This window comes from Betta splendens, chromosome 24, assembly GCF_900634795.4.
Source record: "Betta splendens chromosome 24, fBetSpl5.4, whole genome shotgun sequence".
Classification (NCBI taxonomy): domain Eukaryota; kingdom Metazoa; phylum Chordata; class Actinopteri; order Anabantiformes; family Osphronemidae; genus Betta; species Betta splendens.
The window spans coordinates 7,073,977-7,101,159 of NC_040901.2; the positions used below are offsets into that span (position 1 = coordinate 7,073,977).

Below are 27,183 nucleotides of genomic sequence, written 5' to 3' on the forward strand. Positions count from 1 at the left end.
TTAAAAAGACAAAAGACACTAGGATGACATACATTAATGTAGTTTATTTATCAACATCCGACCATACATCATGATTTTTACAATAAGGTACAGATTAATGTTAATGCAAAAAAACCTAATGCAAATGACTTGTTTGTGTTCTAGAAAAATACATAACGTTGTTTGGCTGATTACTTAGAGTTGAGGTGTTTTTTTTTTCTTTTAGTATAGTTCACCAATATATACAGGTACTGATAATAAAAGAAGGCCGGTTGAGAGTACAGTACATGTTCAAGCAACACTGACCTTTATTTTTCTTTATTATGAGACAGTCACATTATGTTTTTCTAAACCCAAACCAAGTCATCACACCACTACTGTCAGCATTAGAATCCTTGCTACTGGTCTTTCTGGTCCTTTCCTGACTATTTCTATGAGTATACTGATTTATTTTAATGCTGTACTCAAGCAGTTTCCCTTGAATCCGTGAGACCGCCTCAGTATTTTGAGGACACTGCAGTAATCCATGCTTCGTCTCATGATAGAAAATGCAGACATGCAACACAATCTTAGGGTCATCGTGCCATGTTCTCATATGGCTCATACTCGTGGCCTCCGGTTTGTGTTCCATTATCACCAGAATGACAGGCTTGTCACCTGCAGAAACCAAACAGTAAGACAAAAAGAGACAATATTACTTATACTGGGACAAAAACTGACAGACGCTATGTTTCCATAGAAAAACAAGACAAAGGTCTGAGCTTAAAATTAGGATAGTGTTTACTATGATGATGATGATATGTATTATATTGAAATTAGTGTGTTATTATTATTATTACCAAAATTAAAATGATATCCGTATAATTGAACACAAATTTCTTTTGTTCTTGGGCAGAAATGCATTTTCACTCACCAGTAACGTTACGCATGGCTGCCTCAACATCTGTCCCAATACGTGAAATAATAGGGCAGAAGACGATGGTGACCTGGTAGTCCTGATCGCTTGGGTCCTCCACATTGTGACAAACCAAGTCCAAGTTTGGAGAGTTACTCCTCACTTTCTCCAGCAGCTGCAGGTCAGCATTAAAAGTTTTTCCTGTGACCACCATCCTACATTTGACTGTAAGACAGAAAACAGCCCACAACGGAATACGTAACTTAAAACTTATTCAATCAATGAATGAGCAGTTTTTTTAAATGTTTTTTTAATAATTAACTATTGTTAATTTTACACAGCAAGACACAACAATTGACGTGTGATATAAAACAAATGTTCACCTTGTGACTGCTGTTGAAAACCGGAGGATTGAGAAGGAGACCGTGTCAGGCTGACGTCCCCTGGAAAAAGACTGCAACATTTAAAATGGCATCAAACACCTACAGAAAAAAAGTACTAGTAGCAGAATATAATGACTACAATAGGTATTTATAAGAAAACTTAAAGTGCAAGTTCCTGACGTTCACCTTGTGGATAAAAAGTGTTTGCTTTGTAGGAATCCACTGGGCCACAGGTGGGTGAAGTGCTTGTTCTTTGGAAAGACTCTGTTTAAAACAATGACAGAATGAAATGACAGATTTTATATAACCAGCATCAGCAACTCTCAATTTATAGACAGTAAATGAGCACCGTTTTAATAATACACTCCAGTGTGGCCTCAATAATAAACATATAGGGGAATTATGATGCTGATGTTGTACTAGAGCATCAATTTGTGCCACTTTTGGAGCTCAGGAGTCACAGCCGTGTGATCTCCTACGGCCACTCCAGCCTCCGCGTTACCCGTGACTGTGATTATCTGCCTGACCTGTTTGGTAATTGGGAGGATGAGATGCCTGAAAACCTCCGTGGGGCTCAGGCGCCGGCGGATTTGCGCTGATGCCCTCCAGCAGATCGATATGAGCGTCGAGGAAGGTCCGCACGCTATTCAGCTGGGTCTTCGTGTCCTTCAGGACTTTGAGGTAGTCAGCCAAGACCCCGTTCTCAGTTAGAGCAGCTGTGGGGAGAGAGAGAGGTCGTGTGGGTTAGAATTTAGCTACGCACAGTATAACTCCATCAAAATAAAAGCCACATAGAAACATACCTCTTAAAGATTGCTCTGGGACGAATGACCTCATATCTTGTAGGAGAAAATCGATCGGCTTCTAAAACAACAACAACAAAAATGCATCTATTTTATTGTGCAGAGCAGATTATCATCGCTGTGGCTGATGAGGCCTGTCAGCTCACCTGCTGGCTCCAGCTGGTGCCTCCCACGCGTGAATAATTTATGCTCACCTGAACGTATGTACGAGAGTCGCACTCACTTGCGTGTGTATTATGTCAAAGATTTGTCTCCGCAGCTTGAATTTGCCCACTTGAGGAAACAGGTCACGCAGGTCGTCCCGAGTCAACGACTGGAGCTCCGGGTCGGTGCGTAAATCGGCACCTGGGCGCACGTGACGCACAGCGTGACGTCAAGACAGAAACAGGGAGTTGGACGTTTTTCACTTTCGGTTTTAGCAGATAAACAGTTTCTTTATAGAAAATTTCACTTTTAGCAACATGGACACGTGACACTCAGGGCGTGTTATTGTCTACGCGAACCGTTCCTTACCCTCCAGTGTTCGAGCTGCGTCTGCGTTGACCTTCTTTATTTCCTTCAGTAAACGTGACATGGCGTCACCTGAACGGAACGGGCTTAAAACTGCTGTTTGTTATCTGAGCTCAGAAACCCTGAAACAAATACGACGCAGCAGCATAAATAACATGGAGAGAAGAGGATGTCAATAATGGGGTGCACCCAGGTGTAGAAACAGCTGTTACTAAGGATAACACAGTAACGATCGGTGAATTACCTCATTCATTCTTACCTCAAGTCCGTGAGTGTCGCTGCAGCGGTTCCGTTCTCAGCTACAGAAAGTGAAACTTAAGGAAAGACGGTTCGAAGATCCGGTGACGCGCAGGACGTCTCCAACGCTCATTGGTGGCGGGGAGCGCATTGATTTACAGCTCCAGCAGCTTAATCTATATGGAGTAAAACCACCAGGGAGCAGCACTGTGCAGGTTTCAGCACCACATTCCCATTCATGCTGTATTATTTAATGCAACAAATCTCCAGGTAATAAACATACTGGTTTTTATATTATTATTATTACGTTTATGTCATCAGAACTCACTGAAGAGCGTCTGTATTCATCTGAAAAGTGTCGGTAAAGGGCTCAGATGAGGTTCTGGCTGGAGAAGATCTCCTCCACATCGTGCGACGACGCTCAGGGCCGCGTGACGCTCGCACAGCTGGGAAACGAAGACAGAGACGCTGGCGCTGGAGCACAGGTCTGATGTCATTCACTTGCTTGCCCGCCGGTGCCCGAAGCGGGGCTTCCTGCAGGAGGCCTGTCGGCAGACGCTGACGGGGGCTGCCTCCCTTCACTCCTGTGTCAGAGCTTCCGCGGGGGGCGAGACAGCTCCCGGTGCCTCTGCTTAGTCTCCTTTCCATGTGACGGTGGCACCAAAAGACAGCACGGCGCAGCTCTGACGGTGTTACATTGTGTTTTCTCTGTAATGACATGCACATTGTGTTGGAGGCTATGGATGTGCTACTATTCCTTCAACATTTCTGATTTTAACATACACCCTCTGAAGCTTCTGGCGTCTTTGAACACAACATTATTGTGACTTTATAGGGGATTAAGGTTGAGGGGCACAGCTGTGCACAGATGTTGCTGCTTGGTACATGTACAGTAGATGAATCCTGCCAAGCTTGTTAAGCCGTCTCCACTTTTTCTAGGAGCAGTGGCAAACTTTGGCCAGGAGATGGTAATCAGGTACCAGGGGTCCCTCTGGTTGAGTCAGCAAATGCGGGAATCTTATTAGGTAAGTTTAAGAGGTGATTTGGCGTCTGGCCCACGCTTCAGATCGCGCCAAGTCTGCAGAGCATCAGCGGCAGGTTTTAGGACGGAGCCAAGAGTTGATACAGACAGATGTCTGAGTCCTACAGTACCTGCTGCTCTCATTTACTACCGTCAACATTACATCATACTCTGAGTAAGTGGTTTAAGATTTATTCATTAGGACAGAAGCTACACGTTTTAAGCATTTCACAATAAAAGCACAGCATTGCTGTAAGACATGTAGCAGTATTTTTAGGAAGACACTTTTAAGATGTTCCTGACTCAGGCCCAACTCAATCTTTTACAGACTCACATTAATTATAAAATGCACAGCCAATGGACATACAAATACAGTACAAGGGTCACGTTTCTTGGATTTTTTAGCTGCAAGATACGCGGTTACTTTCTTTCTTTCTACCGAATGGAAAATGTCTGCGGCGTTTGTTCAGACGATGCATCCGCTGCCGGCGTCATAATCTGTTCAGCCTTGAACTGCGATGCTGCGGTGCGAAGGCGACTGCGACGTTTGTCAGAAACGTTTGCAGATGAGTTTAGACGTTTGTGACAGGACCGGATCAATCAGGGCATGAGTCCTCACAATAGCATCATAGATTTCCTTGTGAACATTTATTTTACTTTACTCAACCAAAGCCAATGAATCCTGTGTAACTAGAATCAACTTACATATAAAAAAAGGTCAAAGGTAGTAGAGTTAAATCATTATATGTTATTTATGGCCTAAGTACCCTATCATTTAAAAACCTAATGGATAGAAAGACTACAGACACAGTAGGAGCAAAAGAAAAATCAATAATGTGTCTTAGGAATAATAATTTTGTTTGTGCGCTTATGCAAATCAGAGATGACTTTGCACAGCTGCCAAAAACAGGAGATGTACCGTGAAGCCACGATTAGATCGATCACTCGACACAGATGTTGACCTTTGCTTTCATCCGGAGCGAATGGACGCGGAGGCGCAAAGTCAAGCGGGGGCGCTCGCCGTCGACGCCAGCGGCAGCGAGATGCGGGGAGATGAGATGAGAGGGGACGCGAATGCAGTGATGCAACCCGTCGCACCAGGAGTCTGATCCTCTCCCTCTTAACAGGCTCAATTATCACACAATGTGATTCTCTGTCAGCGCGGCACAAGCAACATGTTAGATTAAAAGTCAAGGCTTTGTAGACACGCACGCGCACACACACACACACACACACACACACACACACACACACACACACACACACACACACACACACACACACACACACACACGCGCTCCCAGTCACAGACGTTGCCCTCAGTTATTATGCATTCATAAATCAAAAGGTTGTGACGGGAATTAATCTAAAACGATGGTGAGTGTAAGTCACCGGATGCAAATATGACAGCTTTATTAGAAAACCAGATTGCTTGAATTTGTCTGAATTAATGTGACACTTTTTTTGATTAAGTAGAACCCCCCCCCGCTCTCGCTGAGGAGGGGCTGAAAGGGGGAGGTGAGTTTGGAAACAGCACAAAAACAGAGGCGGGTCATTTTCACTCACATACAGTTTATTCCTGTTCACATAAATAAGGAGACGCAGATGAGTGCATGCTATTCTGTCTTGTTTTTGTATGAGTTCGTTTCGTCGGAGGCCATTAAAGACATGCTTTATGGTTTAGCGTGTGATTTTAGGCTTCTATAATGATTTAAACCACGCTGAGTTCAGGCAGGTTTAGTCTGTGCTGTGTAGCTCTTATTTCATCTTCCTCATTAGCTCCCTTTTCCTCCTCGGAAGCTCACCCTGCTTCCCCTGTGATAGATTAAGAGAAGCTCCACATTCTTCTCACATTAACGCAACCGGGAAGGAGAGAAATAGAGACGTGTTCAATCGCTTCAGCCTCACCGTCGAACCTCATCAAACGCGAGTCACAGGTGACGTCTGTGTGGAGGAGGCGGGTTTTCAGGGGTCATGACGACGACGGGGAGCGACTCCGCTGGTCTGACAGAAGCGGAGTTATCTCACGTTTGGAGGGGAGGGGGAGGATGAGGGATGGGGCTGAGGGGAGTGATAACCAGCCTGCCGCGGGGAGAGGGAAGCTAAGTGGCAGGTAACGACAGAATGCAGATCACAGGCAGACGTGCGCGACTAAACCGGGGCCTGGAGGTCTGAGCGCCGGGGTTTTGTGCTCAATACAAATGGCCCCGCGCAGCCCGCGGTGGGACCGTGTGTGTGTGTGTGTGTGTGTGTGTGTGTGTGTGTGTGTGTGTGTGTGTGTGTGTGTGTGTGTGTGTGTGTGTGTGTGTGTGTAAAGCAGAATGTGGATGTAAAAGCGTGCTGTGGGAGCGGAGACAGGAGGGATGCTGCAGCAGCCCAGGCGGGATGACTGGGCATGAAAGGAGGGCCGGGTAGTCGCTGGCTGAGGAGCTGGAGATGTGGTTCAGTGGATGATTGAGGCTGCAGCGGCGCTCTCATGACTGCTGAATCAAACCCTCCCGTCTCCACAACATCCAGCATTTGGGTAAAACATTACACGTTTGAGGCCCGTCAGCTGTGCGGATTTCGGGAACGCACTGAAGCAGCAGCCGGAGCCAAATCGTCAGTTAATGCAAGCGAGAATACGCTCAGGGCAACGTTGCGGCTGCAAGTTTCCACGTGAGTGTGGGGAGAATGCGAGGCAGCGCTGGATGAAACTGGGAGGAATCAGAAAAACTTCTACAATGATCAAAAACTTGTGGCTGTCTCCTCTCGCGCTGCAGCCTCACATCTCATGGGAGCTGCGTCTGATCACTCGCGCTCTGCTCGGATTGTGCTGTGAGGCTGTTTTGAGTATTGGCGTGCGAGCGTGTGCGTGTGTGTGTGTGTGTGTGTGTGTGTGTGTGTGTGTGTGTGTGTGTGTGTGTGTGTGTGTGTGTGTGTGTGTGTGTGTGTGTGTGTGTGTGTGTGTGCGAGTCCGTTCTCGCTGCTGCCTTCACAGCGGGAGAGCAGCATCTTAAGGAAAACACCAAACATCAAGCAGCAGTGGGATGAATGTACAGTCACGGCGTTTAGAAGTGCGTGAGCTCTGCGCGGTGCAGTAGGTGTGTGTGTGTGTGTGTGTGCGTGTGTGTGTGTGTGTGTGTCATGGGAGTGCGATTCATTTGATCAAGGCGGCGGCAGCATGGAGGGAAGGATTGCCTCTCGCCGCTGCAGCGACAGGTTGACAAACCCCAGCAGCAAAGGGAGATTCAGCCTCATATCAGCGAGCCACCAGAAATTACACGTGCTGTTATATTTAATTTGTTTGTGAGTCAAATGCTAAATAATGTCACAATACCTGTGCTGTGAGGCAGTTTATTCACCAGGTTGGGTTGTGCTTCCTACGTGTACAGCACAGAGCAGAGTGAGGACTGGTGGCAGGAAGATTTTATTTATAGCTTAGATTCTGCTTATATGACATCTCCAAACAAATCCTTCAAAATAAGACACCAAGGTGAGAACTATTAAACAGCTCTTCACTGGCAGATGGACATAAATGGGCACTTTGCTTCTCAGCAGTGACTGTATTCAATATCCAAGAGCTTCTGATGTCTTTATTCATTGCATTCACCTAAAAATGTGTGCAACCCCCCCCCCCCCCCCCCCCCCCCCCCCCCACACACACACACACATGAAAGGATGCAAGGCTTGTAGTAGTACAGTAGTTCTGTAGCGTTAATAATGCAGGAGACGCTTCCCTCTTACCTCACATCACCCCTGCAGCTTCAGGCTCCCGCATGTTGGGCCTCAGACAAATCTCACCAGTAAATCTCATTGATTAACTCTATGTCTTGTTTAATCCAACAACAGCACTAATAAAGATTACAGTCCTGATGTTACTGGTGATGTTTATCTTCTGAAGTCCTCAGTGACTGAATTGACGCTTGTCTCTGACGCACACACATTCCTGTGATACTATGTGGTTTTGGTTAATTGCTGGAGTTCTTTATTTAACATTTATTTTACAGAATCAGACAGTGAAGTTTTATTACTGTACGTATATGCCTTAAAACAACAAAAACAGCCAAAAGGTCGGATCTGTGGTTTGGGTCACACTTGGTGGTTTCACAGCTAGTTATAAATCTGTATATATGTAATAAACAGCTTTGGCTGAATATACAACCACAGTGTCATAAACACTGTATTTGAATGCATGGGATGAAACCCATCGTTGCCTGGTGGTGATCAAAGGCCGGAAGCACCACTGATCTTGAACCAGTTTGAATTCCGCAGAGAACATTGGACCGTAAAGAGGCTGCTGTCTCCAATCGGAGCTGCAGCTGTTAAATGATACGCAGTGTAAATAAAAAAAGGCTCAATCTACATGAAGAGCATGAACGCGTCCTCAGTGATTCATGATAAAGTGGATCCTGGCGGCTGAGGCTCCCACTGTTCAGTGACGACTCACGCTGTCAAATGCACACGCATTTCCTGCCGGATTAAAGGGAGGTTGGCAGCTGTTGCCACATGTGACACGAACTGTTCAAGCAGCCTGGACCTGGCAACCAAACCAACCTTCGACAGCTGCTGATGTCTGATCTTGGCACTGCGGGGGAGGGGTTACCAACTAAATCGGGCTGCTGCTGGTGGACGAGCAAGCGTGCTGCTTGTTTTTGGATCATTAGTAAAGCTACCACCAAGTTTGTGCAACCTCCACTTCGCTGTGTTGCCAGGTTCAATCATGTTGAACACACTCAACTCTAATGCTGCGCCTTCATTGTGTCTTAGACGTAACTGCCCCTTGACAGCAAACGAAAGCACTCATCATAACTGATAAGAAGTGTGTGTGTGTGTGTGTGTGTGTGTGTGTGTGTGTGTGTGTGTGTGTGTGTGTGTGTGTGTGTGTGTGTGTGTGTGTGTGTGTGTGTGTGTGTCTCCTGGAGAGGATCAGTGCTGTATAACGCACCGTGCCTGAGGGCCAGGGTTGCCAGGTTGTGTAAATAAATTAAAGCAACAAATTATGTTTAAAAGCTTCTCCCTCAGGCCACGGAAAACTAAGATCCATTATTCATGGCTTTGACTGCCGGGAATCCAGCAGCAGGTGTATGTGTATCAGCATTTTCTGTCCTGCCCTGACCCACCATCATATTACAGAACGTCGGTGATGAAATTAAACCAGTCATGAAAACCACAACAGCGGACGATAAAGTTTTGTGTCTTTAATGGTGGCAACAGTTTTCCAGGAAGTTTAATTTTAAGGCTAAAATCTGACTCGAGTTTTCAGAGCGAGGGTTGAATGCGAAATCCAAACACGTGTTTGAGCTTTTTAATTGGGGAGAGGCTCCGCACAGGTGATCTTCCCCAGCGTGTAGTTAATGCAGCTCCAACAGGACCCTCCTTCACACATGACCACACCGTCTAAGCTGGTGGTGGATGGGAAAATATTAATATTCTGATCTAAGCACGCAACGTGGTACTACAACCAGTATCAGCTGCAATATGACATCATAGGAACCACTCCTGCGGATGATGGCGCCTGAATCAGTTCCTGAACCCAAATTAATTGTCTAGGTTCGCTCACCTGAGATGCCAGTGTGTTAATAAGCTCATGAGACGTTCATATGCTTTAAAGAGCTTTTCAGCAGTGTTTGTATTCTGTCTGTGTCACTTCATACAAAGCGATCAGTCTGCTCCAAAACTTCTTTCTATGTAATTAAAACAATGCCTTGGCATTAGAAGTGAGAGGCAGATTAAGTATATTTAACGAAGAGATACCGTTAAGCAGGTTGTTAAGCAGAGGCTAAATAAATAGAGTAATTATGATTAATGGGATTTATTAAATCACCTCGCAGCACATTCATAGAGATATTCTCTGTTCCTCTCTTAACGTTAAAATCCACAAGAGCTATAATAAAGTTCTGATTTCACAGCAATTTCACAATGACCAGGTGTCGTCAGCTGAGTTCGCAGACAACAATTAGTAAAAAAAAAAATGAGAAGCAGGTGAAGGACTAATAAATGACTAATATGAATTTGTTGCTTATCTCAAGTTGTGCTTCTTTTCTAATTAGTGCCACTGCAAGGTGCCAGGAATCAGCGTCACTGCCCCATCCTGCAACAAACATGGCAACCCATGCCCAGTTTGAGACTTTAAATACTGATCTAAACATGTAAGTGCAGAAGGAGATCCACTTTGTATTGTCAGTATTAAACACCTTTTTTTTGCACAGGAGAACTCTGGGAGGGGAGCCAGGTCATAACACTTCCTGTTTCCACCATCAGGATGTTTTAGTCCCACATTTTTTCCTACATGACTTCATGATTTAATTCAAATTAAATATGTTTAATTATTTTAAATATGAAAAAACAGTAATCACAAGGGGAATTCTCAACCCTCCAGGGTAAAATGCATGGCCTGAAACATTCACCTCTGTTACCGTGCGTGAGCAAACGGACACTTTATTTTCAACACATGAACCACAGACTGAGTGGAGTAAATCCTGCTGTTACTGCGTCCTTCATCATCCACATCTCTTCATGCAGCCTTCTCTTTAGGCCTCGTCGTCTTCTCCCCAGCGCTTCACTCTCACCCGCGAGCCTCTTCTTCTCTTCACACTCCTGTCAGAACTCCTCAGAGTGGAAAGCTGATGCAGGAGACAAAGACGGGAATAAAGTATTTACCTATTAAATCACCACGTTATGTAAAAACGCACTGCGTATTGGTTCGGATGATCCAATTAAGAGGAGCGAGATGACGTTTATATTCAGCCTTATGCATTATAATAACTCTGCGGGTTAAAAGGGCATCACATTCATTATAACCCTGTCACGAGTGATTACGTTCTGACGGCTCCATCATCATAATTATCTGCACAGCCTGGATTAAAATGATGAGCACCAGGTTTTAGCACGTCCTCCACACAACACGCATAGTTTTTAATACAGTTTAATAAAGATGTTTCTCTTATATTTAAAATGATGGCTACAAATTCTATGTTCTAAACCTTGTTATCAAGTGATGCTGAATGTTGATTCTGTCCCTTACTTCTGGCTGTATGACATCACTTCCTGTTCCAATGTGTCTGTCATAAGTGTCATTAGTTCCACTCTTGTATTTACCAAACCATTTCTATCATACGTCTGTCTACTGTATGTTTGGCTGTGGACCACAGCCGACTCTCCACATAAGCTCAGAGACAGAAAAGTTAAAACTAAATGTTTTTTGAGGCTGTGGACTATTCTCAAAGGAGGAACATAAAACACGTACAGTATAGACACAGTTCCAAGCCACAGAGTTTGAGCAGCGCTTTAATGTGTTCGCAGCACTTCATGGACAACTGCAGGACTAGGTCGCTGCTGCAGGACGGTGCTGCTGCGTGGGTGGAGGACCAGTAAGTTAAACTATGTGCCTAAGAAAAATAGTTTGAGCCTCAAGGCCAGAAGAGTTGCATATGAATTATAGCACATATGATTCACTAGGAAATGAAATGGATGGAGCCCCAGAAAAATAATAATCCCTGAACTAAACTAAATGTGGTCTCTCACTTAATTAGGCGATGTTCTCTTACATGTTAGGGTTTCAGTTAGCTGGTGAATACCTTCCTCCTCATCATCAGGCGCCACCAAACTTGTAGCAAAACTCCAAATCAACTCCAGCCAATCAGCACTTTCCTTAGGTGAGACATCACCAGTGAGATCAGCAGGGCTTGATCTGATTGGACGCACAGCACCTATAAAGAAACAACATACAGTATAGAAATACAATAGGACAGAAAACTAAAATGGAATGGAATGAATGAGACTCGGTAAATTGAAGTTTGATTTAGCTTGAATTCAGTGAAAAATGTGTTTATAAATAAATACATGTGCCGCTATTTGTGTTATTCTCTTCAACAGATGCGAATGTTGGCGCTCACACACGCTGCTATGGCTCATTCTCTATTTACTATTTGGTCTCAGCAGGTTTCCAGAGGATCCGAACGCTGGTGCTTTAGTGCAACAGTGTGTGTGTGTGTGTGTGTGTGTGTGTGTGTGTGTGTGTGTGTGTGTGTGTGTGTGTGTGTGTGTGTGTGTGTGTGTGTGTGTGTGTGCTTGCCTCTAGCCTTCAAACCTTTCTTAACGATGGCAGGAGGAGGGGGGAGACCTGAGGGGCAGACACAAACAGACACAGTGCGCTGTGTAGTTTAGATTAAAGACAAAAAAATAACACAGATGGAAAGAAATATATGCATCACAGAAGAGAGAAGAACAAAGATCAGCAGCCTTCATCTCACGCTTTGCATCATCCACAGCCACACACAGAGTTAGACTTTTTCTGTTGGGTTGTTTTTGTGGCAAATATGTTAAAAGAGAAATAAAACACCACACAAACACACACACAACACGCTGGGTTTTGCCTCTTGATAATATAGTTCATGCTGAATGAGAACAAAGCACCAGCGCAACCAGTGACCAGCAGCATTCAAGCCATTACCCCAGTTTCTACTTTGGTTTCCAGTACTGATGGTTAATGAAGTCTTATTACTCTGGAGCCGCAGTCGGTGCTCTTATTTACATCCCACATCTCTGATAAAGGACCAAAAACTATGCAGCCAGGTGATGTTCAGTCCCTGTGTGAAATGAATGGCTGTTAACATTTCTGTGACTTATTAAAGTCATTAAAGCGGCAGAAAGGAAAACTCATGACTCACTAATGATTTCATTTCCTCCAAATATATAATACGGCGACAGCCCTGACGCTGGTCTTTCAAACTACTTATAGCGGACGAGCAGTAATACGTGAATAATTAACGCGTAATGGAGGCAGCGTGTGGCAATTATTAAGCTAAAGAATCACAGGTTGTTCCAGTTGCATCAGTAACTTTGCATATTAGCGCCAGTCATAGCTGCTGGAGGCAGATGATGAAAACATGCAGAAACACACACACACACCCATGCTGTTACTGCCAAACGCCCCTATTACGGCCACGTCAGTCATCCTCACGCTGACCCCTCTGTCACAGCAGTGGCGTCTCGTACGCGTCATTAAAACCAAACTGCCGCCGAATCAGTTTAATGCCGCGTTTAATTGCGCCCACTGTATCTTATGGCGCGTAGTATTTGCTGCTGTTGCCTTTTTCCTCCGGCGGGAGCTTCCCCCGGCTGTGAGGATAATAACTCCGGTCCCAGGCACCGCTCTGATCCTACGGCAGCCACCGCAGTGCAGGTGTTTTGCATCTGTCTCTCCGAGGAAGCCCTGAATTAGCACATTCACGGCGCCTTCCGTGTGGGCACCACCATAACTCAGGCGCTAAGTGCATTGTTTTGATTTTCTCTGCGGATCCCTTTCATTTTCCCTCTCCCAGGTGCAGGGAGCTCCCTGCCTGTTTGTTGCCCGGCGTGGAGGAGCCGTATAATGGATCCTAATAAACAGCTGATTAATTCACTGACATTTCTTTGATTGACGCGCCAGACAGAGAGACACCAGGAATAGAAGGCTAGCATTTCCCTCGCCGGCTCCCTCCTCATTCACGCAGGCTCTTCCTCCCACCAGCCGTAATTTATTCCAGGTCCCCTCCATCTTCCTCGTGTCTCTTTAAATCCATTTTGTCTCACAGTCTTACTTTCATGTTGTGTCGTGTCTTTTCTTCTCTCCTCCCCTCGCTGCCTTCCCGCCTTTTGTTTCTCTTTTCTTCTCTCCTCCAGTCTGCTGTAGTTTAACAGCCACATCAAAATGATAAAGCCCCAAAGAAAAGAGATGAAAAATACAAATTGTGCAGCAGAGATGAATAAAAAAAAACCCAAGGGGCTTTGAAAAACATCTCAAAAGAAAACAGCGTAAAGTAGCTCAAAGAGACACGTCTGGGTTGGATAACAGAAGCTAAATGATACAGCTCTGTTTATTTGTTCCTGCTTTTATTCTACTTTCATTTTTTTCTTTAATACACAGCCTTGTCCCAGCTTCAACTTCCCTATTTAATATCTTTCTTTCTTCCTCTCTTGTACAAACTCTGCATGTTCCTTCTGTAACATGTCCAACTTTTGCATTACAACAATAATCACACGCATTTTAAATGATTCCATTTGAGCCCGTCTCTCTGATAAGATGACTGATTAAAGTGTCGCTGTCTGCAGTTCTGGCTGGTTGATTCTCATCTTCCTCCAGAAATCCCTCCTCTTTATCGAGATGATCTGCATTTATCTCCTCCTCAGCTGCGCACGCACACACACACACACACACACACACACACACACACACACATAGAGGATTGCATTTCCTCTTTATTGTCCAAAAATGTTCCCTTCCTATTTCATTTACGCAAACTGGCCTTTATTGAAATGTCACGGCGGGAGAAGAGCCGCGTGATTAAAAATGCAGGCCGTCATTTTGTCATTGTCAACCTGGAAATATTTGCCTAAGAAAATGGAAGATAGCTGCGGGGAAATATTGCTTTCTGTGTGCGTGTCCTTTCGTCACCTCAGAACTATCCTCACAGCAGCACTGAGAAAGATGAACCGTACTTATGGAGAAGATTTGCACTTTTTATTGATAACTCGGTATGAAATACAAGCCTGTTTGAGTCGGAGAAATGTATAAACTCAAGGACTCTGTTTCTTGGCGTGAGGAAATGAGGGGCCTTTCTGAAGCCGCCGTGGGTGTTTGCGGTGGCTAAACCCTGTTTAGCATTGTTTTTTTGCTGTGGTGTCAGGCTGGATGCTCAACACAGACGAGCCGGGGGCTCCAGCGCTTGATGTGGACGCGTGCTTGGATGCTGGCTGCCGGTGAAAAGCTCAGGTTTCCATCTGGCCAGTATGATTGGGGTTTTCTGTGCAGTGCTGCATCCGCCGCCACGGCTTCAGTCATGGCCGCCGGTTCAAGGATTCGCGCAAAAGGTCGATTTGTCACAGAAAGTTTTTCTTTTTCAGAGCAAAGCAAACTTAGTTGCTCCTTCCGGAGACGAACACCAGAAGCGGCCGTGGTCACAGCTCCAGGCTTCAGGTAATGTTTTTATCTGTCCGCGGAGCGTGGAGGATTGTTTTCGCAACCTGCAGCATGCAGCGGGATTTCCTCGCTCGCTTCTCGCTAAAGGGCAGCGTTGTTCCAAACGGGCACTTTGAGGCAGACTCGTCAGACCAGACCTTAACGACACAGGAGCTGGAGCGGGTTTTCTAGGTTCAAGGCTGGAGGAGGACAGTCATTGGACCATGTGGTCGCAGATGTTCTAAACATGTCATCTTCAATCCACTAAGATTTAGAAGCAGGAAGCTGCTGTAGTTAATTGAATTGTTTTTACTTTAGGTGCAGTAGACAAGGCTCTGTGATCATCTACACATGACACTGTTGTTTCATCAGAGACTAACAGTAAACTATCAAGTTTGCTAATTAGCGCGCTCGTTAGCACCAGCCGCCTTTTTGCCTCGCTGTAAAACCAGCGTTCGGTTGTTGATTTAGCGATCAGTCAGACGCATGCTGTCATCTCGGCCACTACAAGCAAGCGCTGCAGTCAAAGAGTTTAGCGGTCGTGTAGTTGTCTTTTTACCAGGAGGCAAACACACGGGGTCGTCACAGTATGAGGTGAACTCTTTGGGTGGGATGGATGAGGATGGAGAAGAAATGAAAGGATCGGGGGGGAGTGAAGAGAGGAAAAGAGTGAGGAGAGGAGTTAAAGGTGAGCGAGTTGAATAAGTGAGGCCAGACTATTCATAGATGTTGGATAGTCTGAATACATGGGTTTGTTGTGGAGGTGATGAAGAATAGATTTGAAAACTGATTTAAAATCTTACTGCATGACTTTAACATTGATTAAGGAAAAAATGTGCAGACTTCACTAAACAACTGCAGCTCGGCTACGATGTTGTTCAGTCTCCTGTTTCAGGGGAATTCATCCAAATCTGACTCATCCACTGTTGCTCTTTGTTCTTCCTGCTCTGCTGTAATCAGACATTTCTCATTATCCCCTGATGAAAATTAATGAGTTTGTGGAGCGTTGAGAGTCTGATCATGACGCCAACGAGCTGACAGTCCAACACAGAACTAAGTATGTTTGAAGGCGAGGTCCTGACCAGCGCTTTTATCTAATCACACAGTAACACAGCTGCTGTGATTTTGGAGGAATTCATTTTCTGGCATCTCGTGGCAATAAGGTGTGATCACAGGAAGAGAAATTTGATCACTCAGTACAATTAAGTCATGAGCTGGAGATAATAGGATTAAAACTATACGAGGAAATGACGCAGCACCGAGAACTTTAAACCTGATCATAGGGACATGATTCAATTTGCAACTGTTTAATGTTTTAATCAAATAAGAACTGATTAGCTCAAAGTATGCACACGCTGTTCGTTGAGAGTAATCGAGTTAGAGGTAGTAGATAGATCTCAGTACGTACACAGGAGACATTTTCATTACTTTTGGGAAGTGAGTGTGTAGCTTCAATCAAACGCTGCTCTACAAAAATACCTGAGCCAATTAAATCAGCAATTAGCGAAATTTAAATATTTCAACTGACTGATAATCACATATCTCTGAACCTAAACACTTGACTAAGTTGTTGTGTTCTGTAACCTTTTACACCAGAGTTGTTAGAAATGGGAATCTTTATGAAAGACATTTTTAAATCTGCTGCAAAAATGTCCCAAATGTTGTCAGACAACGTTTGGATGATGTATGGAAGTTTAAATGAAATGTAAAAAGTGGGTAATGAGTATGTTACTGCTAAGTCTAATTGAGTATTGTTGAACATTAGAAGGCAAATAATTATAATTATTATTTATGGACTAGTGAATGAAACCTCTAAAAAGACAATGATATGCAATAAAGTTAAATCCAAGAACAAGAACAAAAATCTAATATCTTGTTACCTGCCAGGCTTTTATAATCCAGGAGGTCAAAGAGAACGATGGCTACTCCTGACCACGTGACGACCAGGGCCACAACCAGCAGCCAGGCCATTGGTGAACTGAAGGTCAGCATGACATCATCCAAAAATGTCCTGGTCCGAGCTGAAGGGACCGACTCGCTGCGGCCGCTCATTGGTGAAGAGAGCTGGGGATGGAGGAGAGAAATCCATGAAATCACCATCAGGACCAATCTGTGCATGATATAAACAAATGTGCAGCATAGTGTGTACAGGGCACCAGGAGATGGGAAGCACCCAGAGAGAGACAGGCAGAGATCACCCGAGGTGATAAAGAGATTAAATTCCATCTCAACAAGACAAATGACTCCTCTAAAGGAACTTTTCATCATTGTGTGGCAGTGGGGCCGCGTGCCACAACGTGATTACGTGCCCACGTTGGCTTGTTTGTGTTCATTATGTGGCGCGCTGCGGCCAAAAGCGCAGATGATTTATCCCCCCCCCCGTGTTTGTCTGCCTCTCACGCTGCTTATCTGCAAACAGAAAGCGAGCGCTCCTCCGCCGCGCAACACGTGAATTAGAGCAGGAATGACTCATTCGGAAGAAATATGTCCTTCTCAAGGTTATTAATGAGTCCCCGAAGGCTGCGGATCCACGTGAGCGCCGGCCCACCTGAAGCATTTAGCACCATTCATTATGACAGACCGGCTGACAGAATTAGGCGCTAGTTTGGACTCTAATGGTCCTCGTCCTCGCTGCAAATTAATAGAAGATTGGTGACAATATTCCTGCTGTCTCCTCATTTAATGACACACCTGAAGGCCCAATTCAAGCCGTAGACTTTCCCACTGTACTATATGTGCTACCTCTTCTGAATAAAACCCAATCGCCTCGGAAAATTGGCCATTTTAAAGCCTGTTATGCAGCGTTGTGCACTCAAACCCAAACAACAGTCTACTAGGCTGCACAGGACAATTAAACAGCAAGTGTAGCAATGAGTAGTTTAACTTGATGCAAATGGAGGCCGGTGGGAATGAAGTGAATGTGGAGTCTCGATTAAGCCTATTTTTTTGCAGTAGATAGGAAGCACTCAGGACGATCGGGCAGTATAATGCGAGGAATTGATGTGTTCTGATTCAGTATGTGGTCTCAGACTGACCTTTATGCGGCTGCATTCAAACAACAAACTGTAAAATCAATTTAACACAATTCTGCCCACGCAACCTTCGATTCATTGCGTGCGCTCCCATCCGAGGGAGCCGACCGATCAGGTGAACAGCGGCCGCTCTAGAAGTGGAGGCGGGTGCGCGTGCGATGTAAAAGCCATTGATCTGGTGAAGCCCCAGCAAAGGCCGTTCAGGCCGGCGTATTGATCCGCAGCAGGTAAACCGGTCACGACGCGGCGGCGACGGAAGGCGGGAGCGGTGGCGGCGAGCGGAGGGAGGAGAAGCAGCACGTTCTTCTCTGAACCATGTAATTACTGTAGAGCACGGAGCCTCGCTTGGGTTTCATGGTTTGTCTCCCGCTGTGAGTCACGGCCTGCAAACGCTTGCTTTCGCCCGTCTGCCCGATGACCCAGCACACACTCGGCTGCAGCCTACACCAAAGGAATGAGCAGAATTAGAAGGACGTGGGTGAAGGTTGCGAACCGGCGTCAAGAGCAAATGAACATCATAAAGAGAGGCTCCAGCGTGAGTCATTAAAGGTATTTCCCTTTGTTAGAGGTATTTGACCACATTTGGATTAGAGCAGTCTTAGGACACCAGATTATGGACTGGGTGGTCCAGGATGCTCCACCATTCAGTACCACTGGCATCACATCCTCTTTGTAAAGTTCAGCCAGAGTGAAATTGATTTTTTACTGTACCTTGGATGTTGGATTTGCTGGATGTTCAGTGATAAGTTTCAGTCCTTCAAAGTCTCAGGAAAATGCAGTGTTACCATAGAAACAAGGACCTAACTCCTTCGTTAAATCCTTTTTGGCCCCAGTTGATTGTGTGAAAAGACGATGCATGCAACGCTTAAATCCATCAACAAAACACACGCTACAATTGTGTTAAGCTGGATCACACCGGGGTCTAAAAATACCCTAAACCATTCTGCGCAGGAGAGAATGAAAGAAAATCCAGTCAGCAATTCTCCTTTTAGGTTTTCCTAAGTTGTTCTTAAAGGTTTGTGAAGGTTGTTGTTAAAGAAAAAGTCCAAGTTGAAGTTGGAGTTTCTGAAGATTTGCTGCAACGAGTTAAACAGACAGAATGAGAAAGAGAGCTAGAAAGAAGCATAGGGAAGGGGCTGGCCAGCTGAGCTACACCCTGCCCCCTCCAAGGGTCCAAAATAGACAGCTGGGGGGGTGTGAGGAGGGAGGGGAGGCAACATGGGGCAGATTTCAGGAGAAGAGGAGGAGTAAAGCGAGAGAGAAGAGGATGTAAAAGAGCAAAACATCAAGGGATGAGAAAAGGGGAAAGATTAAAGGTGCAAAAGTTCCTGCTCTGGGTCTCAGAAACACCGAGCCTATTAATCATCTTATAATGATGGAGGCAGCTGGAGGCAGCTAACAGGCGACGGTACAACAGTGCCTCCTCCTCTGAGAGGCCCATTACTCCATCCCTGACCTCGGCTATATTGACATTTTCATGTCTGAAAGGTAAATATTGTGGTACTGACAATGATTGTGTTTTATTGTATTATCTGTTTGAAATTTACTTAAAAAAGGACTTTGTCAAGAGGCCAAAACATGCTCACTTCATGCCCTTGACAGCCACTTCAGGAATAAAGAACTTTAAACTTTCCATTCTTCTGCCCTTTCCTGCACCTACTCTAGAGGAAGCATGTTTCCTCCTAAGTGCCTGGCCTTGTCAAACAGAGGTCAAAACGAAGAGTAAATAAGTGAATAACTGTCCGGCTCTGCCCCGTGTGAGTTTTTAAGCTCTGTCAGAGCCTGTTCCTGATGTCCAGTCTAAACGAGTGTTTGTGTGCCCGTGTGAGAGAGCGGTGGGAAGGAGTAACCTGACCCCCAGCCTTGCCCTGGGAGCCTGCGCTGCAGAGGCTATAATTAGAGCTACAGACAGCAGCTGGTGTTAAAGTCGGACTGGTTTATAAGTAGGGCGTGCAGAGGGGGCCGAGGGCTGGGGGGACGCAACACACACCACATGCACAAGGTACACACATGCACACACACGACAAACGGAGACTCGACAAAAGTTGTTGCAGTTTTGTACAGTTAAAGGGGGAAGAACAAAAAAGAACTTTACTTTTTGAAGAGTTTGAGGCCGCTCAGCACAATGAATTAAAGATAAATATAAATTGACAGTCTTGACTAACAGTTAAATGATCGTCGTTCTGTTCTCTCCTTACACATTTTCAGTCCACTATCAGCTTAGCTTCTCATTGTCCTCAAAAATTACCGAAACTTTGCTTTGACTGAATATTGTTCCTGTGAGAGCTGCAAAAACATATCTACCGTTCGTAGTGTTTAGTTATTTATGTGTTATTTTATCCAATAGTTTTCCTTCACAGCTTCCACACTGTATGCACATCCAAATGCACTCATGAGAGATGTTCTGATGAAACCAACCATCCAAAGTAATTCTGATGAAACTAACAGCAATCAACAGAGAACAATGCTCACATCTGTATAGTGTGTGTGCTGTGTGTTGGTTGGACTGAGAGACACATTCACACGTCCTGAATAATTCTTCCCTCCAGCTTGTTATAAAACAATAACACACAGAAGCTTCCTGGCATCTGAATGATAGCTTAGTTTAATGAGGCTATTCTTCAGATCATCACACACAGAACTGAAGGTTATTTTTGGCTCTTTCAAATAGTCGGGAACAGAATCCGGAGACGGTCCGACCTCCTCTGGGTCTGATCAGGGTTCAGGACCTTGGACAGCGACAAAGGCACCTGGGTCTGTTGGTGCCAGTTCAGGACCGCAGACATCAAATACAGACAAAGTCCCACCAGGAACTGATCACAAGTGACTTCAAGGTTTTAAGACTGTCACGCGTGCAATTATCCAATTCTGTGTTTTTTAGTTTGTTTGTGTCTGAAGCTGTTAGTGTTGGACTGTAACCTCTGGAACATAACCAGTAGGACGTCTCACAGCCATATCATAAAAACTTAAATTACTCTCCATACAAAGGTCAGAGACACCAAAAGGTGTTTTTAATGCCTGCTCTCTGCAGGACTTTAGTTTCTTTAGTGGTGAGCCAGTTGCCTCTTCAGGATTCAATACAAACAACCTGACCTTGGCCTGTTTGGACAGTAAGGCTTCTTTCTTATATTGTCCTGTCAACAGACAAGGCCAAAGCCAATAATGTGTTTTCTGATTTTTGGCCAAAACTTGACAAACATTCTTGTCATCTTGACAAACGCATGAGTATAATCTGGGTGAGACTGGCCGTTTGTTACTGATGCACAGCAAAGGGTCATTGCAGTGAGACCCACAGCCGCAAATGCTCTGTGTGTTCCTATACTGATGCTGCTGCAGGGGTTCAGCTGCGGGTTTCTAACCGGCAGAGGACAGGACGTTCAGTCTGGGCCTGAAACAGAAGTGGAGTCACAGCAGCCACACATCAGCCATACATCTCTGTCTGCTTCATCATCACCGTCTGACTCCTTCACCTGCACACCTGCTTTGTCTTTTCCTGCTCTCCTTCCTTTTGTCCTGCCTGTAACTTCACGTCCTTCTCTCACCCTGACCTTACCTCCTCCACTCCTCCGCCTTTTCCTTCATCACCTTTCCTGTCCCTCTTGTAATTTTTCCCAACCTGCTCTACTTTCACAACTCTCACTGCTTCCAATCGTCACGTCTCACACCCTCCACTTCTGTCTGTCTCTCACCATCTTCTTTGCGTATGCACGCACACACACACACACACACACACACACACACACACACACACACACACACACACACACACACACACACACACACACACACACACACTTATTATTAAATTAGTAATAATGTCGCCATGCTCAATCCCAGGAGGCTAGTGTTATTGACTTCATTATGCAAATGTAAACCCGCCCAAAGCTATACCACTGATGGGATATCACACACACACACACACACACACACACACACACACACACACACACACACACACACACACACACTGTTTGTAGGCTGCTCAGGAAAGGCTTCTTGCTGTTTCAGATAATTATGTCAACCAGTGGAGTTGATGTGTATATTTGCACAATCTGTTAAGTATAACAGGCCCTCGGCTTATTATCTCTGTCTTGGGGTGGCGGTAACCTGAATAGAATAGAATAGAATAGAATAGAATAGAATAGAATAGAATAGAATAGAATAGAATAGAGGGTAGTTGGAGCCCTGCTTTTTCTTGTCTGATTGTCTTAGTGTCCTTGAGGAAAACACTAGATCTGCAATTGCTCAAGATGTGTGAAGAAATGACGTGGTGTTGGCTCCTCACTCTGTGCTTCATGCCAGCTACGACAAGCACATTTGGCTCTTCATCGCAAACAGGCTGATGGGAGAGTGGGCCAGGTGGATGTACCAAACAAGTACCTGTACGGAACGGCCCGTGTGCTCCCGGACTAATTTTATCTGTGTGGCTCGGCCAGGAAGCCAAAGCCCTTTCATCTTAGCTCTGATCTACTGGGGCCGCGGCTCTTTCCATCATAATAGCAGATGCCGGTTGCAGGGGCCAAAGCGTGCTGCGTCTTGACACAAGTTCACAGGCCTGGAAATGTGCTGGAGAGTACACAGTAAACACATGTGAACGTGCACAAGTGCACACGCATGCTGTCAAACGCAGCACTGGCACAGGCAGGCAGGACAGATGGAGAGACAGCAGAGAGCGGGGAAGGAGGTGGAAATTAAAGTCACAGTGTCAGGAAGAACAATTAGACCCTGGAAAAAGGAGAATGTTTAATATGAAGCAGCAAACTGGAATGTGTCAGAGTTACTGGATGGACTTATTCTTATAAGTAAGCAGTAAAAATCTCAATTGAAAAATGATTTGAAGCAATCAGGTTGACGTTTAAATGATGAAATAAATGAACGGGACATAATGTGCTGTAAATTAGACACAGAGCACAGACACAACATAACAAGGGCCCTTTGTTTTCAGGGAAACACCGCCCAGCGTCCTAATACTTACTAATGACCTTAGTTTATAGGTTTCCAGTTGTAAATGTGCTGAAATGAACCACACTGTGCCAAATAATGAATTTCATTAAAGCTAAAAGCTTCGTTCAAGACAAAGTGGCTTTTAGGAATTAAAAAAAAGAAATCTGAAGCTGATAAATTACATTAAGACCACAGCTGAAGAAAAGCAGAGACCAGGAATGAATCAGGACACACCAGCGTAGGATGATGTAAACACTGACGCACTCAGTGACCCGTGTTCAACAGACCAACTCCACAGGTTGATCCACTGGATCCAAAGTAAACACGGGGCTGACGTCTTCAACCATTCGGTTTCATCCCATTCTCCGCGTCTCAGCATTTAATATATTAAAATGTGAGCGACTTCAAACGCCTGTCTACGATTCACAGGCGCCTCAGACTTTTAGTCAAACTTTAACAAAGCAAGGAGTCCTTATTATCTTTTATTTATGCCTAAAAAACAGATGTAGCATCCAATTTACTTAGTCTGTGTCTGGTTTCCAGCGTCTTGGCCTTAGTTTCCATTCTCCTGCCTGAGCCGCGCTGATGAATGACTGAGCGTCCAGCAGCTATCAAGCACAGTTATTCAGGGAGATGATGCTTCGCCTTCAGACAGTCTGGCCATGAGGCATTAGAGACGCGGAGCTGTGCACCAGACACCTCATGCATTTTTAACCAATCAATATCCTCTCTTCTACATCTCTTTGTCCTCCTCCGTCTATCGCTCCGTCCCGTCCCTCTGTTCTCTCTCCATCCGTGTTTTCTTTGCTCTAGCTGTTTCTCTCTCTCTCTCTCTCTCTCCTCTCCTCTCTCCTCTCTCTCTCTCTCTCTCTCTCTCTCTCTCTCCCGCCTTTTGTACTCTGTGCGATCTCTCCGTATCTCGCGTTGTCCTCACGTTCTTTTGGGCAGATTGAGCATTTGTACGCACAAACACAAAACAGACACACGTAACTAAAGACTATATCGATTTTCCTCGCGGGCAAAACTCCTGTGATTTACTGCCATTGAGGTTATTGAAAAAGTAAAGCTAACAATGCATATGAAAGCTGAACGATGTATTCCTGCCTTGTTTGAGGTGTCGTACAGTAGGTAACAAACGTTTGATGGATGCGAGAGAGGAGAAGTGTCCTTCAGCAGTATTACAGTAAGTGCACGGGATATGAATTGAGCTGGATTTATTCATGCAACTTAAAGCTTGTTGTGATTCAATATGCATTTACAATCTGCTCTTGATAAAAATACAGTCAGCTGCATTGAGCTGCTGTGAGCTACTGCTTCAATAACCTGCTCTAATAGGACTTGGTATTTTGCCTGCAGGCACACACACATGACTGAATGCACGCGCTACAGTACGTGGAGTCTTCTCTCTCTCTCTCTCACACACACACACACACACACACACACACACACACACACACACACACACACACACACACACACACACACACACACACACACACACACACACACACACACACACACACAGGAAACACTTTCACAGGTATAAAACTGCATTAGTCTGTGATTCATGGCGCAGATGTCATGAAGGAAACTGCCTTTGTGGCCAACGATGTGGGTTTTTGTGCCGCGAACGGCCTTGGGTTCAGCGTGGAGGGTCAACGCGGGACCGAGTACAGCATGTGGAGAACCGTGAGATAAAAATCCTTCAGCTCCTGGATCAGTGAGGACGGCTGCACTCTAAATCGCTCCGCGGAACCTTTAAACAGTAGGACTTGGCGCGTGTGTACAACAGTAATGAGGAAAGCAGAGCCAGAGGCAAGCGGCTTAGCAACGATAGCTCGACACTAGCTCAACATTCAGCTGGTCCAAGTTCAGCTGTGGTCAACATTTCTTATACTTATGATTCTTTTCACAAAGTTTGGCCCCGAAACACATGAATTACATAACAAGCGTAATTTGGATGTTCAACAGCTGCATTTAGATGTACAGTAATAATGATTTACTCTATTTAAACACTGGTGTTTATATTATGGAATAAATAAAGCAGCAGCGGTTTATCATTACATCTAAATCATCATTTGATATTGTTGTTACCACTTTTCTTTTCTGTAAATAAACTCTGTTTGTGACAACCTGTCAGGATGTGAGGCTCCACCTCGGCGTGTGCCGACTCCAGTCACTTCACCAGAACCCAGTGTTGACTTTTAAGGTTTTTTGTTTCTATGATCTGCATTTTTCTTCTATTTTTACATCAGACTCCGTTATCCCCTCGTGACCCACCTGTGTTTCACTCGCCCTTCTTTTCCATCTCTGTCATTCCGCGTCTTTCTCCCCCGTCTCCGGCGTCTTCTCGCTCTTTGTCGTCGCCCCTGTGTCAGGTTGGATCCGAATGCGGTCTATCTTCAATATTACGGGAGGTAAACAGTGTGCGAGTCTTCAGTGGTTCTGCGGCGGTAAAAGATCTTTCACATTCACGGGCTGCTTTCAACTATCTCAGTCTGCACTTAGATTGTTTTCAGATAGGACAAGGTGTAGGAGGTATAGAATGTCACGGTGCCAGAAGGCTTGTGTGTTTTTCACTTGTGTATTTGTGTGTGTGTGTGTGTGTGTGTGGGCTGAGATAGGCTGGCAGCAGCAGACATCTGGTGACATCTGGTCCAGACAGATAAAGTAATAAACACGTACTATATCTCACTATCTGAAAGGAAGTGTAGCCCGCGTCGCTCGCCCTCTCACGCTCTCTCTCTCTCTCCCTGTCTGTCACTTCCTACTCTGTCACTTGCTCTTTCAGTCAAACTCAAATTCAAATGTGCTCCGGTGACATGGCAGCGAGGCGGCATGTGTTGGCAGAGCAACGGGCCACAACTCAAGTCCACGACGCCGAGTTAGGAGTCCACAACATCAGCTAATGAGAATAAATTAAACAGGCGGCTGTGACCTCACGTGGATGTTGCTGGACTTGATTTGTGGCTATAAAACACCTAAAATGATTTTTACGAACAGTTAATCACCAGATCTCGTCTACGGGTCGACCCACAGTTTGAATGTGTAATATTCTCACTGGAGCTGACCATTGGAGAGAAGGGGCGAGAGCAAGGTGAGGATGCTGAGGATAAGAGGAAGGGAGGCTGAGACGGGCCAACAGACGGGTGGCTAAGTAGGTGAGATGATGAATAGAGGCCGAGATGGATGGATGGATGAATGAACAGATACTCTGACACGCTGCCCCAGGGAATCAGCCATTATACATGCCACTGTCACTCAAGATTAGTGGCATAATTAAACTCCTGCTGCACTGTGTGTTTCCAGTGTGTGTGTGTGTGTGCGTTCGCTTGTGTGTTGTTTCCCCGTGTGCGTGTGGGAGGGGTGGGCAGTGACAGAGATTGATGGTGAGGGGAAAGCAGGCCGTTATGTTGTATAGCTTAAGGAGCGATAGCCTCTACACCCCTGTGTCTTTTTAAACTGCTGCCTATTTTATAGGCGTGGCACAAGTGACCTCACAACACACACACACACACACACACACACACACATACACACACACACACACACACACACACACACACACACACACGGACTCTCCACCTCTAATTGGAGGAGAGCGGCTTGTGTTCGGCTGCATTTTGTCCCTTAACTGTCTGTGTGTTGCAGCTGTGATATGTTCGCTGAACCCCAGTCATTGTGGGAACCACGCAGAGCTATTGAGCTAAATGAAGTGTCATTCATAAATGAGCAATCACCCCCTAAAGTGTTAACTCGAGGTTCTTTCCAGTAATTAATAGATGGGTGTGAGCATTTTAACAAGCTACAGCAAAACATTGTTCTTTTTTGTAATTTTTTAACCTTAATAGCAGTTTATGAGAAATAAGGATGAATTGATTATCTTGACAACTGAGACAGGGCGACCCACTGGGAGGTAGAGAGAGAGTGAGAGAAAGAGAGAGAGGCATTCATTAGAATGGTTAAAGGCCCATATTCTTAGGCAGCTGCGCAGCGACCACAGCTACGTTGCTCTCTCTGTTTGTGCTTCACAGAGTGAAAGAGCCCCGCCGCTCCCCCGCCGAGCGGAACATCGGCTGCGTCAAGTCAGCCACAGGCAGCTCCAACGGGGATGGATGCGGGGCCGCCTGGCCTTCAAAATAAAAGCGCAGACAGAAACCGAAACAGTCAATTCAAATATAAAAGAGCATAAAAGAAAAGAGTAATGAAAAGCAGTTAATTTATTTCACTGGTAGTCATATTCACAAAATTCTAATATAGAATTTGAAAACAAACTGTAACAAATCAAACACATCTATTTTTTAATCTTATTTTTTCTTAGGTTGAAACTTATACTACTCATCCGACGACACTTATAAATCTCAAAGATGCTTTGCACCTAGTTTGAAAAATGTCCTGCTCTGTTTCCAACCCTCCCTTGCATAGTTACTGCCGATCACGTTGATCAGAGGCGCTCAG

At 45.1% G+C, this 27,183-nt stretch overlaps 2 protein-coding genes across 7 annotated transcripts; both read right to left on the reverse strand.

Annotated features, from left to right (window-relative positions):
• Positions 1 to 24: 24 nt before the first annotated feature.
• Positions 25 to 2,977, reverse strand: LOC114850141 (uncharacterized). 3 transcript variants are annotated; one of them, XM_029142130.3, is made up of 9 exons: positions 2,830 to 2,977; positions 2,574 to 2,692; positions 2,284 to 2,405; positions 2,061 to 2,121; positions 1,785 to 1,973; positions 1,444 to 1,521; positions 1,258 to 1,317; positions 893 to 1,099; positions 25 to 636 (listed from the first exon to the last, which is right to left on the reverse strand). In XM_029142130.3, exons 2-9 carry the CDS (start codon positions 2,632 to 2,634, stop codon positions 317 to 319), a joined length of 1,098 nt encoding a protein of 365 aa, XP_028997963.1. In that variant the 5' UTR covers positions 2,635 to 2,692; positions 2,830 to 2,977; the 3' UTR covers positions 25 to 316. The 3 variants fall into 3 exon arrangements, with proteins under 3 accessions (XP_028997963.1, XP_028997964.1, XP_028997965.1); XM_029142131.3 differs by having other exon boundaries at positions 2,815 to 2,843; XM_029142132.3 differs by lacking the exons at positions 2,574 to 2,692; positions 2,830 to 2,977 and having other exon boundaries at positions 2,207 to 2,567.
• A 7,240-nt stretch (positions 2,978 to 10,217) lies between these two features.
• Positions 10,218 to 25,215, reverse strand: trdn (triadin). Of its 4 annotated transcripts, none has more exons than XM_029141784.3 (6): positions 25,006 to 25,215; positions 16,630 to 16,813; positions 15,309 to 15,350; positions 11,885 to 11,932; positions 11,358 to 11,519; positions 10,218 to 10,433 (listed from the first exon to the last, which is right to left on the reverse strand). In XM_029141784.3, the coding sequence occupies exons 2-6, from the start codon at positions 16,799 to 16,801 to the stop codon at positions 10,411 to 10,413; spliced, it is 447 nt and encodes a 148-aa protein (XP_028997617.1). In that variant the 5' UTR covers positions 16,802 to 16,813; positions 25,006 to 25,215; the 3' UTR covers positions 10,218 to 10,410. The 4 variants fall into 4 exon arrangements, with proteins under 4 accessions (XP_028997617.1, XP_055362508.1, XP_028997618.1 ...); XM_055506533.1 differs by lacking the exon at positions 25,006 to 25,215 and adding an exon at positions 18,493 to 18,953 and having other exon boundaries at positions 11,388 to 11,519; XM_029141785.3 differs by lacking the exon at positions 25,006 to 25,215 and adding an exon at positions 18,493 to 18,947.
• Between the last annotated feature and the right edge of the window lie 1,968 nt (positions 25,216 to 27,183).